Here is a 13,496-nt window from a genome sequence, read left to right as displayed (position 1 = left end):
TAACACTTATAAAGCACATAATGTGACCCTGGACCACAAAACCAGTCAGTCGCTGGGGAATATTTTAAGCAAATAGCCAAAAAAAAAAAACATTGTATGGGTCGAAATTATCGATTTTTCTTTCATGCAAAAAATCATTAGGATATTAAGTAAAGATTCAGCTTTCAGATGAATACATTTTTATAATAATTTAAATAAAAAAAACTGAAAATATTAAAACCTTAATCTGCATGACCATACTTTACCTTAAGCTACCCAATACCTAAACTCAACAACTACCTTATTAACTGTTAATAAGCAGTAACTAAGAGTTTATTGAGGGAAAAGGTAATAGTTAGTTAATAGTGAGACCTTAAAATAAAGTTTGATCATCTATGTTTTAATTTTACGTTTGAAAAATCCTTTTTACAGTGCAGATTTCCATATGAGCCAGTTAATACAGTCTATCATTCCATGAGAGCTGTAAAAAGAAAAGAAAAGAGTTGCATAAGAAGGATTACTGAAGCATCCTAGATCCGATAGCAGTTCACACAGCACATTTCTTGGTAACGGGACAATAAAACAGGTGTGACACATTCTATAAGGTGATAACATTACCCATAATTCTTGCTGCAGATCTTCACATGCCCTCTGTCCTTTGTCCTTTTCTAGTCACACAGTATTTTTTCCAGGTGCTGAATTAAGGTGACACAGATAATTCATTGCATGACAGCGGCAGTTTCACAACGTTTTCCTTTAAATGAAGGTCATTATTTCTCTTTCTTTGATGATACTTTTAGAAAACTGAACAAAGACGTCCAAATATCAGACACTTATCAGTCTGTTTTAGCTAGATAAATAAAAAGATGTCCCTTTAATGATACCGAGATCCTTAAAATGGATCAATTGTTGAATTACACAGGCATTTATAAAAAGGTCCTACAGTCAACGCCTTCATTATTCTGTGGCATGATCCATGTATTAAACTCAAATTAATGTGTGCTTTGCTGATAAATGCTGCATGAAGAGTCTCAGTTCAGCTGTCTGTGCTAATCAACCACAGACACTTAAAGAATTCACATGCAAATCCCATGACAAATCTGAACCATAGAGGCCAATATACACTAGATCTTGAGTGCTGAGTATAACCTTGAAAGAAGAGCATAAATGATCTTTTAATTATACATGATTTGACGGCTAGTGCTCACTGGTAGTGCAGTGATTGCACCTAACAGCTCAGATTAACATGAGCTGCATATCACATAATAGGCAAAATACTAATGCTAATCAGCCAACTGCTGTGACAGTTGTGAACTCAAGCTGAACCTGAGAATGGTGCAATACTAGATAAGTGTCATTATCACGGCTGCAGGATTGCTGTGCCCAGACCACGTCCCTCATAGCTCACAGTATCCTTATTTGACAAAATGGAGCAGTTGCTTATTATTATCAGAAATAGGTCATTATATTCAATGCTGGAGTATATGCAGGCTCGTCTGCTTTGCTTCACTAATCCAAAAAAGGAGGCATTCATTTTCGATCTATTTTTTTTATTCATTTTTCTGTAGGCTGTAGGGTTTTTATATCATTTTGAGTGCCATTATACAGTAATGAACCGGAGCACTGATAAAGAGATTTCTGCAAAACATCTGTTCTTACCTGCATGAGATTTTGTGTTGTGATCCTAAGAATATTTAGACTGTTTTCATGGACAAAGAAAAATTATTAAACTAAGCCTTGGGACACTGGTTCGCATTGGCTGCATTGCTCAAGTGGGTAATTGGGATAAAGTAGACGCTTTCAGGTCAAAAGCCAAATTTTGACCCCTAAAGACAAACCTCATTAACTTTTTGAGTCTTGTAAAAGGAGAAAATGTGAATTCTTCTCTTTTACTTTAGGAAGCTGAACCTCCAGAAAATAGCTGCTGACCTTTATACTTCGTATGGTAATACTTTAATATAGGGACAGATTCTCGCTATTAGCTAGCTGCTTATTAGCATGCCTATCATTAACATGTAGGCTGTTTATTAGTACTCATAAAGCACATATTCTGCATGATTATATTCTACATCCTTAATTCTACCCATTACCTAAATTTAACAACCCTACTAACTATTATAAGAAACAAATTAGGAGTTAACTGAGGCAGAAGTTGTAGTTAATGGTTTGTTAATAGTGAGAATTGGACCTTAAAAAAAATTAGACCCTTTATTTTTTTTATTTGACTGAATAAGTCATGTGAAAATTACCAACACTTCTGTTTTCCAGTATCTAATACAGAACTGAGTTTTGGGCAGCAGCTGATTTCATGCTGTAATGTCATTCAGACACTAGATTTAAACATTAGTGAAACGCTTGATTCGCTGAGTTCATCATCTGTGCTGCGAGCCGTTGAGCCCCATTAACTTGTTCGATTAAACCCTCAATAGAAAAAGGTTCTCCTTTAAGAACTGTACTAATATCTTCAGAGATGATCGTCATTTTATGATAGCCTCACATTATCTAAGTAGCTCAATTAGCACTCCAGTTGAAAGCTGAAATATGCTACACAACTTCTAGATGGATTTTTGCACCAATTTGCAGTCTGGACAAGTCGAGACTAGTCGCTGAGAGTCTGTGTTTTTTTTTTTTATCAGAGTTGACAGATTTCTCAGGAAACTGTGAAGTGTGTGATGGGCACAGATTTTTGCTTTAGACTATGATTCTGTCTATTATATGTATCAAACATGTATGGTATTTTGAGCCAATTTTAGAATACATATTGTTCTTAAATGTCATGCATCTCCTAGCAACTCCTGCGTGAGTTTGCTGTATTCAAGTTTGTTGTATTGTATTTTTGTTGTTGTAAAAATCTAATAGTGTGGTATCCTCATTCATTTTGTGTATAATGTCCAGTTTATCTTTTTAACTTCAAAATCGCCTGATATATGATGACTATTATATATAACCACAGCTTTAAAATTTTAGGCAATCTCATTTTCATCTTGATTTTTGTTACAATAACATTTAATGTGAAATGACTCTCTAATTAATCCATTGTTTTACATACTGTTATGTTATTTAAATTTTGAGTGAAATGTAAATATCTTCAGTGGGTGTCTCATACAAAATCTCATGTGTCAATAGGATCGTATGTGGCTGATTTTGATGGCAGAAGCTCTTTGCTCTACCGATTCAACCAGAAGTCTATGAGCACGGTGAAAGATGTTATATCGCTGCGATTTAAGAGTCGACAGGCAGAAGGTGTTTTACTGCATGGAGAAGGCCAGCGAGGAGATTATATCACTCTGGAGCTTCATCGTGGCAGGCTGGCCTTGCATCTAAACCTGGGTGAGTTACAGTACTGGGCGAAGCTAGCGACTTCAAAGGGTTGAAGTATTCAAGTATTCAATATTTAACCATAGTTACTTTGGAGTAGAGACCATTGACTGACTACAGACTATTGATGGAATGCATAGGAGTGCATTAGTAAATAATATGTTCATGAATATTCTAAAGAAAATATACCGTGTTAGTAGCACATGACTCATGAGAAACTTTTTGTAATTGGCAGATGACAGCAGGGTGAGATCTAGCAGTGCTCGCATGGTGGTCACTCTAGGAAGTCTCCTGGATGATCTGCACTGGCACTCTGTTCTGATCGAACGCTTTAACAAGCAGGTCAACTTCACCTTGGACAGACACACTCAACACTTCAGGACCAAGGGTGATGGAGACTCGCTAGAGGTCGACTATGAGGTCAGTCTCTAATTGTTAACTGCTTTTAAATAGTCTGTAAAAAAAATAAAAATAAAATAAAGTGTCACATGATCCTTCAGAAATTGTGATATGCTGATTTAATGCTCATAAAAAAACTTTTTTTCTGCCAGCATTTAAAACAGTTACATACACTATTTATTATTTTTTAATATTTGATGAATGAAACATTTAAAAGAACAGTATTTATTTGATATAGAATATACATTTATAATGTTATGAAAGAATTCTGTCTCTTTCGATAAATGTTATACATCCTTGCTAAATAATAGTATTATTATAATTTTTTTATCTTACTTACCCCGAATATTTGATTTGAAATTTAATATAATCAATTCCCACTGTCCAATCAAAATTAATTATTTGAACAAGTAACTGAATGAGTAATTGAACTAATTTGCTAAGCCTTTTGAAGAGGGCAAAAAAGGTAAGATGCTCCAACCAACAGGAAAAAAAAAAAATCAGGTGTTTGAGGTAATAATGTAACTAGCACAGGAAAAAAAGATTTTATGTATTACAGTATTCTTTTCATCACACAGTTTTGGTTTTCAGGGGGCCTAGGAAACGGATTTTTAAATACCCATGAGGCGCTAGATTTCAAAACCACAAGAAAATACATTATTGATCATCAAGGGGAACATTGCGAGTTCATAAATTCACTGTGATGGAGTATCTGCCTCCCCTTTATCACAGATTCTCCAGCTCTCCAGTGGCTGTCCCAGAGCCAGACTTACAATAGAAGTCAAAGGCTAACTGGAGCACAGCTGATGAGGTGCACCTGAAGTTAATAGCACTATAAAGGCAGCAATTCACCTCACCTATGTGAGACACCACTGTTCTAAGTATGAGAGTACAAGGTGTCCTCCAGATCCGGGAATGGCATGACATAGCTTGGCTGCCACTGAGACGATGACCGCCTGGCCACAGACTGACCTTTATTTCCCACAGCAGCAAGGACACTGCAGTTGCCTTGTCATGCTTCCTAATTACTTGATCGTCTTGTTCTGTTATATATTTATTTTTAAACGTAAGCCCCTATGATCCTACTGGTTTTGAATAGGAACTTATAGTGCCTTCTGTAAAGGCACATCACTGGAATGGATGTTCCCAGTGTCTTTTTAGAGAGAGTATTGTGGACTGATATGCTTTGTAGTAAACAATGGAACAGTTTTGCCAAAAATAACAAACAAAAAAAAGATCAATAAATGTTCCAACAAAGAAATCCTCATCCTAAACATTCAAAACACTACCCCGCAGCTGAGCAGCACAGCAGTGAAACTGATGGAAAAATTAATTCTGGACGGTATCCATACATTTTTTACAACCATGTCAGATTACCCATACATGAGATTAATGGCGCTTAACAGAAAGAGGCTCAAACAGCATAACAATGATCCTTCACAGAATCTACAACTGAGTTTCATATTTGGAAAAGCCAAGTCATGCCCTGACCTTAAACCCACTGAAATGTTGTGGCATGACCTGAAGGAAATCATGTAAGACAGCTCAAAATACCAAAGACTTCAGGCATTTTGTTTACCACAGCAGAGTTCTAAACTAGTCTAAAGACAATGGTTTATTCTTTGGCAGCCTGTGAGAAATATATAACATTTCTCTTTATATATCAAATTTTGGATTTACGTACAATAATAATGGCGTTAATCCATCTGTTCATTTTAGAATAAAGGTAGAAATGGAAAGCAATCACATTTGATGTTTTATCCATGATTATATGTTTTGAAATTAGATATGTGTTTTATTCATTCTCTAAAACAGCTAAGCTTTGGTGGGATCCCACTGCCAGGTAAACCAGGAACCTTCATTCGACGCAACTTTCATGGTTGCATGGAGAACCTCTACTACAATGGAGTGAACGTCATCGACTTGGCCAAACGGAGAAAACCTCAGATATACAGTGTGGTAAGCGTTTGGTTTATAATGAGACATGGGTTCTAAAATAGTGATGTTGTGATCCTCTTAATCAAAATGTATTGCTTCAGTAGTGCTGTATGTATTCTGATATGTCTAGAGTCCAGACATATTACTTCTGCCACTTCAGTATCAGCAGGAATCTTTAAAGGTTTCACACATTAGCTTATTTCCAGCTTCTTTTCTCAGCAATTTCACAAATCATGATTTTCTGTGACATCTCAGTTTCCTCTTCCTGCTAAAAAGCTGCTTGTTAGAAATGATCACATCGCACTATTTCCCTATATCTATGTCTATTTCCCTAAATCAAAATGACAAGACAACCACGACTCCATCACTTCCAAGAAGGGATGACTGGTATTCATCTAGCTGTGTAAAATACAAGCACATGTGCACGTTACACAGCTTAGGGCTGTCAGGTTGGAGATGGTCTGCTGAGGCCTCAGTTCAGAAGTCTGGTGTCTGAACAGCCCTGTGGCACAGGGATCAATGAGGTGTTCACCTCACACTGCAGTAACCTTTTCACGCCTACGTGAGCTTCTGTCCTGCGGATGTGCTCTCTGCGCTTCTGTTGCTCTCCATGGAGCTGCGCTGGTGACATTTATCCAGACCGCCTGCTGCCTTTGTGGGTTTAGCCTGTCTGCCTCTCAACCTCTCCAATTCTCTTGTAACCCTTCAGCTTGTTTTCTCTTTTCCTCTTTTTTTCTTTGACATAATCTCTGGTGTTACCAGGTTTCTCAGTTGCATCTCATTTTTCACATTTCAGCAATGACCTGGCACTTATTTTTAGGAAGGTTTTCAACTGTATATTTACAATGACTTAAATGCACCTTTTCTATGATGAGCATGTTCTAATATCTGTATTAAAATTATTTTTAAAGTGCATAATTACAAAAACGAAAATATTTAAAAACTTTATTTTGCTGAATATATGAATAGTAAAAACGCAGTTGAATGAGCAGTGGAAGATAGGGAAATACATATCATGATACGCATTGATATTTGTGAATGAATAATTCACGTTATTTCATGAAAAATGCAAATGATTAGTTAAGATGTGTACACTAAGATGAATTCAAGATGAAAAGCAACATTTTATTTATTTTTTACTTGATAATTACAGAAAAATACACTTTTAGGGTCATTAATAAAATTTAACTTTTTTTAAAAAAAATGGAATACATTTCATTAGAAGTAGTGATGTTCTAGAAATGTAGTATATGTTTTAAACTAGATTTTTAAATGAATTTTTAATTTCTATATTGTGAGTAGTGAATATATATTGTGAATATATATTTTACTGTCTTTAACACCATGGTTTTGGCCTCAGCAATGACATCTGACATTGGCATAAATTTACTGATTACCTTGTGTCTGATCAGCAACAGTAGATATTGTAATGATTCTGCATTGACATTTGGTTATTCCCTGCTTCCATGTAAACCGATGCTTTGGTGTTCTCCCTTCTCTCACAGGGCAACGTGACCTTTTCCTGCTCGGAACCACAGCTGGTGGCCGCCACATTTCAGAGCTCCAGCAGCAGCTTTCTGTCACTGCCAGCACCTGCACAGATCCTGGAGGGCTTTTCGGTGCGCCTGCAGTTTCGCACCTGGAACCCTAATGGCCTGCTGCTGTCCAGTCCGCTGATCTCTGGTCAGGAGCCCCGTTATCTGATTTTGCAGATCAGCAGTGGGCGTCTCCATCTCACACACCAGACATCAGTGCTGAAGATGTCAGAAGTGTCAGCTGGTGAGGAGACCCTTTCTGCTCTTCTACAGCTTGACTTTAAATGCAGCTTATCTCAAATATGTAGTTTAAGTACGTGCATTGGGGGTTCTTGGTGGACTAACCCTGCTGAAAAGGTATTTTAAAGGCACTTAAGTTAGTTTGCTGGTTTTGGTCAGTGTCCAAGACATAGTTAGCCATGGTCACTAGTGCTTCATTAGCAGCAAGTTTCAGTGCAGGGCTGCACGATAAATTACATGTGATTTTCATGTGCATCTCTTCAGTGAAGCAGGTTCTGTGATAAGTAGTAAATCTCCATCACGTGTCTACAGACAGAGTGGCATTTAATACACAGAGCTGTAGTTCACTTAAAAGTTACGCAATATCGCGTCCATTAGCGTATTTGATTATGAATGTGATATTGTGTAGCTTGTGTATTAAATACTGCTCCATCTGAACGCACGTGACGGAGATTTACAACTAATCACAGAAACGGCTTTACTGATGAGATGAGCATGACAGTCACATGCGATTTATCATCAAGCCCTATTTTAGTGTTTCCCATAGTTCCAAAAAAGTTTTGTGGTTTAACTACATTTCACAACCAGTGGTTAGAAGTATAGCTAAGTAAGCTAAGGCCTGGTTCACACGGGACGATTTTAAAATTGTCGGCCGATTTTCCAAACCTGAGAGACCCCACACACGGCGATAAAAAATCACGGGTCTAACCGTTTTGGTCGTTCCGTGTGTGGTGTGCAGCCACAGGGCAATATCAACACATCGCACACGAACCGATTTGACTCCCGAGCATTCCCAGGTCAGACGGGAAATCTCGCAAAATCCCTCGAGATCAAACGTGACTTCAGAGTAAACAATCATGGCGGACGAAGAGGATGCAGTGGCCATAGTTTGTGCTTTGTTTTTAATGGAAAAAAAAACATAAGAAAAACAAGAAAAGGCGATGGTCAAAGAGGTGGAGACAACGCGAGCATGGACTATACTTGCTATATCATGATATGGAGATAAGTTGTTGTTTTATCTCATAGAAATGTTGTTACGTACTACACAGATTAATAACCGTTGAAATAAACGTTCATATATTCGTTTCCATGTACTCTGGTGGACTGCAGTTGTGGATGTAGTTATGCCTATCGACTTTAATTGTATTTGTTATATTTGTTATATACGCCGGCTGTTTTGATTTTGTTTCCTGGTACTTCCTCACCGCCTCGTCACCTCGCTTTCTGATTGGCTACACGCCACAGTCCACAGGCTGCGTGATTGTTTGTCCTCGGGGGACACCACACATGAGAAGAAATCGGGCCAAATAAATCCAACATGTTGGATATCCCCGATTTGAGATCGGAGCGGTCCCGACATTCTTCCGAGCAGAGGAGAGCAGTCTTAACACACCACACACGGCAGGAATATTTGATCAGATTATTTTACGATAATCGGAGCATCCTAAGATTGTCGGAAGGGCTGAATCGGGGCTAAAATTGGCCCAATTATCCTGCCGTGTGAACCAGCCTTAACATGCAGTGCAATATCTATATTTGTTATTCCATTCATTCCATGTAAAGTGGCGGCCAAAATTATTAGAGCACCTGACAGATCTGAAAATACTGATCCTGTTTAGTCTCCAAAACATGATTCCATTTAATAGTGAATAATTCAGTTCCGGCAATAATTCATTTTATGGGTATCGTAATGGCAAACTCAACAAAAACAACTGAAACTGTTAAAAAAAATTTGCCACTGCTGTATAATTTCTCCAACGCTGTTACTTTATTAGTTTTGCAATGAGATGGCTGGTCTGTTGGTTGGTTTTAGAAGTATTTTTACTTCAGAAAAAAAAAAAAAAAACTCCTGCTTGGCCAGACTGGGAGACCAGTTTAAACTAGCTGAGCCCAGACAGCACATTTTTTCAAGTAAGGAGAGTATAATTGCACAACTAGACTTTGTTCTTTAAATGCTAGTGTATGTAAAACCAGTAGTAGTAGTCAACAAACCCAGTCACTTTTGTTTGGTAAATCATGTAATTGATATAGCATAGTCTTTTAACATTCATTCTTTAGCTCAACAATTTAACATGCACCAGGCAAATTGTAAAAGGTATAAAGCTTCAGCAAGTGACACAGAAATGCAATTGTGATCAAATGGTAGAGCTGTCACTTTTATCCAGGCATGACACACTCTAGCCACTGAAATTACTGCTTTGAAGGAGTCTAATTGGAAATGCTGCTCAGTTTCAGCTATTACGTGCACGTAGCGATCAGGAGTATAAATGTCTCTCTTTTTCAATTCAGCCAAACTGGCAATGCAAAGACTTCCTATTACTTACACAGCACAGGATTGCATGCTTTTTCTCTGGTCCTCTTCTCACCGATGAGATGTCTGAGCAAAACAAAGGCATTTGTATAAAAGTCACTACTTATAACTTATCTCCTTACCCGCAGAGGCAATAACGCCATTTTTATTTTTTGTTCAGCATTCTGGACAATAGATGAAAGGAAACATGCTGGTCTAAACAAGATTAGTGTCTGAGACCGACAGTTGTGTGTTTCAGTCTAGTGAGGAAACCTGATGTTCGACAACAATCGACACGTGGAAGAGGGTGCTCTCCATCTGTTGTGCAGGTCCAGTTTGTGTTAGAGCGGCTGTTTTATCCTACCTGAAACCAATTGTTTTTGGTCTAACTCACGCCATAGAAGTGTTGGCTGAAATAGAGAGTGTTGTAATTACCGGAATAGAAGAAGTAAAGCACTTGAGCTCAAATGACAAACAGATGGCTAGCACATGGGAGACTGTAGACACACGGCGGCCACACACAGTTTGGGTGCCCTTCACATGTAATGGGCAGAATTAATTAAATCAAACCTCAAAGAGAATTTTCACATTGGGGACAGGGTTGGAAGGGGGGCAGTTTTTTGCCAAGAGATTTGTTTTTGGCACTTAATTTTGAAAATAAATATTGAACTTTCTGTTTCATTATGGCTTTGTTTTGTGCGAGAGTTGTTGGTTCACATATTGATTGTTGTCTTGGATGACTTTACAGTATGTGTGTGGTTTGTTTGACATTGTAATATGGTTACATATGACCATATAATGTTGCATGTTGCATTAAAAGGCATTTGATGTTCATATATGGTCTCAGTTTTTATTAAACAATATATGTCATTTTCGATTGACAGGTCAGAGGGTGAATGATGGTTTGTGGCATTCAGTCAGTCTCAATGCTAGAGGTCTGCAGATCATCATGACCCTGGACAGTGAGCCCGCATCCATCATCCAGTTGAAGAGCTACCTGGAACCCAAAAACAAACACTACTTTGGAGGTATACTGTGAACAAATATTTTGAGAAAGGACAAAAAAGATCATTACAGTTACAGTTGGGGTAATAGATTAGCTATTTGCATTCAAAACTTTGAGTATGCCATTCTATTGTTCAGTTGCTACTAAAAATATGTGTGTGTGTGTGTGTGTGTGTGTGTGTGTGTGTGTGTGTGTGTGTGTGTGTGCGTGTGCGTGTGCATGTGCGTGTGTGTGAAAGATCACAAAGGTGACATTTAAATTAAACTAAAAACAAAACATATAAAGCAGCATATAAGAATATAAAGTACTTATATACAATCATAGTGTTTATCAATATTTTGAATTGGCTTTTATTTTTATACTTTCAGTTTTGGTTTTAATTTTGGTTTTAGGTTTTAGTAATCTTGTTATGAGCTTTTGCCCCTTACTGTATATTAGTTTTTGCCATTTTTTTTATATTTCTATTACATCATTTTATTAATTAATTAATTTCTTTTCATTTTCTTTTTATATATTTATATATTTATATATTTATATATTATTTAAACTAGTTAATTTTAAGTTTATTTTTTTTTATTATGTGATATTTATGTGGTATTACTTGTATTTTTTTTTTTTTCTTTTTTTTTTTTTACTTTTTACATACTTTTACTTTTGGTTAACAATAACAAATAAGTTATTATATATAACCTTTATGGGTAACACTTTATAATAACTGCACACTATTAATCATTAATTAAGCATTAGTAAACAGATAATTCATAATTTATAAAGCATTAATAGACAGTAATAAGCAGTTTATAAATACAGATATAAATGCTTTATTCTTGATTTAAAAGCATATCTATAATGTGTTTAATAATTGTATTTTCATACTTTATTCATGATCAATTTATCATTTCTCAATGAAGTATAGCATTATTTACAAACAAGTTATTTAGGAGTTGCTAGTGATTCATAAGATCACAAGAAATGTAGTAAATTCAGGTAGTTATAAAGCATTTAGTAGTGGTCAGTTAACTATTTATGTGAGCTCATCTAAAGTGAGTCTAGTTATGCCTTGTAAAGCATTTATAAAGGATATTTAAAGGCTCAGTTATCTTCTAAACAAAAAATGGAAACACCACACAGTGATACAGAACATAGAAATATTAACAGCCTTTAGATCTCATTTGTAAAAGCTTCACTAGGCATAAATAGTCCTCACTTTAGATGAGCTCACAAAAATAGTTAACTAACAACTATTTATGTTTTATAACTACCTGAACTAACCCTGAATTACAGTAGAAATACATGTTAATAAACCATTTATTAAAACTATAATTAACTATTACTATATGTCTGAATAAAAAGATGAATGCACATTTAAATAGTTTATTAATCATTTACTTACAATTTCTAAGTGATCTTATGAACCACTTACAACTCCTTAATAACTGGTGTGTAAATAATGCTAATACTTAATTTAGAAATTATAAGTTGATCATTAATAAAGTATGAAAAAACAATTATTAAATACATTATAGATATGCTTTTAAATCAGGTATAAAGCATTTATATCTGTATTTATAAACTGCTTATAAATGTCTATTAATGCTTTATAAATTATGAATTAACTGTTTCCTAATGCTTAACCAATGATTAATAGCATGCAGTTATTATAAAGTGTTAACCATTTATGTTGTGTAGAAAATATTAAATGCAACATAAACAAATCAAATAGCAATATTTCTATGTTTTTTTAAAACTAGTATTTTGTTGATTTTGACTGACAGGTCAATGTCAGTCAAGCCATAGTACATGATGATGTGTGGAGGCCTTCAAAGTAAAATTGGAAAAATATAAATTACTTTTTGGTGTGTGTGTGAGTGTTTGTATTAGTTTCATTTTTGAAGCACTTTTTTTTATTATTATTGCTTCTAACATCCATGCCTACAGTCAGGTATATTTTCATCAATTCTTTCAGGATGTCCTATATCCCAGAACGACTCCAGCTGCTTGAATCCCACAATGGCCTTTCAAGGCTGCGTCCGGCTCATCCTTGTCAACAACCAACCTGTTGATCTTCTGTCAGTCCAGCAAGGTCATCTAGGAAGCTACAATCAGCTACAGTTTGACTTATGTGGCATTCGTGACAGGTGAGGTTTTCCTCAGAGTCGAACATATGCCTGCTAAATATATCTGTTGCTGTTTTATATTTGTCTACCACAAAATATACACTGGTTTTCATTTTATTCATGAAACTTGAACATGTCAGAGCTGTTCTTTGTCATTAAGGCCCAGGTCGTGCTGGTTGAGTTGGACTAGTGGCAGAGCCCTAATTAGAACTGGGGGAAGTTCATTTGTACTTTCATTTAGGTTTGTGTCCAGCTAACAAGCTCAGTGCTGTGTTTTGCACTTCTTCTCATTACTGCGTACTGGAATCAGAAGCCTCATCGACCCAGAGCTGCATGACCCCTGCTGTCCCCCAGGTCTACAGTGGTCCTGCTTTAAGGAAGAGAGATTTCTACTCTTGTCTCCTTATTTACTTTCTTTGGAGTAAACAAGATAAATGGCAGCAACAATGGGTAATGATATCCTCAGTTGGAGATCTGTTTGAAACTAAGAGGATGTACACTATAGTTCAAAAGTTTGGGTTTTTGAAAGAGATCTCTTATGCTCACCAAGTCTGCATTTATTTCATAAAAGAACAGAAAAAAAAACAGTAATACTGTTAAAATTTAAAATAGTTTTAAATACATTTACATTATAGCGTACTGTATTTTTTAAATGTATTTATAATAAATTATCA

General features: G+C 36.1%; 1 protein-coding gene across 1 annotated transcript in view; it reads left to right on the top strand.

The window, feature by feature from the left end:
• The window catches only part of LOC127964466 (contactin-associated protein-like 5), a 39,666-nt gene that overhangs the window by 2,390 nt on the left and 23,780 nt on the right, over window positions 1–13,496 (top strand). The window contains exons 3-8 of the mRNA XM_052564686.1: window positions 3,106–3,309; window positions 3,533–3,717; window positions 5,512–5,655; window positions 7,140–7,413; window positions 10,584–10,727; window positions 12,672–12,843. Coding sequence (XP_052420646.1) covers window positions 3,106–3,309; window positions 3,533–3,717; window positions 5,512–5,655; window positions 7,140–7,413; window positions 10,584–10,727; window positions 12,672–12,843 — 1,123 coding nt within the window. The remainder of the gene's footprint in view (window positions 1–3,105; window positions 3,310–3,532; window positions 3,718–5,511; window positions 5,656–7,139; window positions 7,414–10,583; window positions 10,728–12,671; window positions 12,844–13,496) is intronic.

The sequence above is a fragment of the Carassius gibelio genome, chromosome B9, assembly GCF_023724105.1.
Source record: "Carassius gibelio isolate Cgi1373 ecotype wild population from Czech Republic chromosome B9, carGib1.2-hapl.c, whole genome shotgun sequence".
Classification (NCBI taxonomy): Eukaryota; Metazoa; Chordata; class Actinopteri; order Cypriniformes; family Cyprinidae; genus Carassius; species Carassius gibelio.
This window is presented reverse-complemented; position numbering and strand designations above follow the sequence as displayed.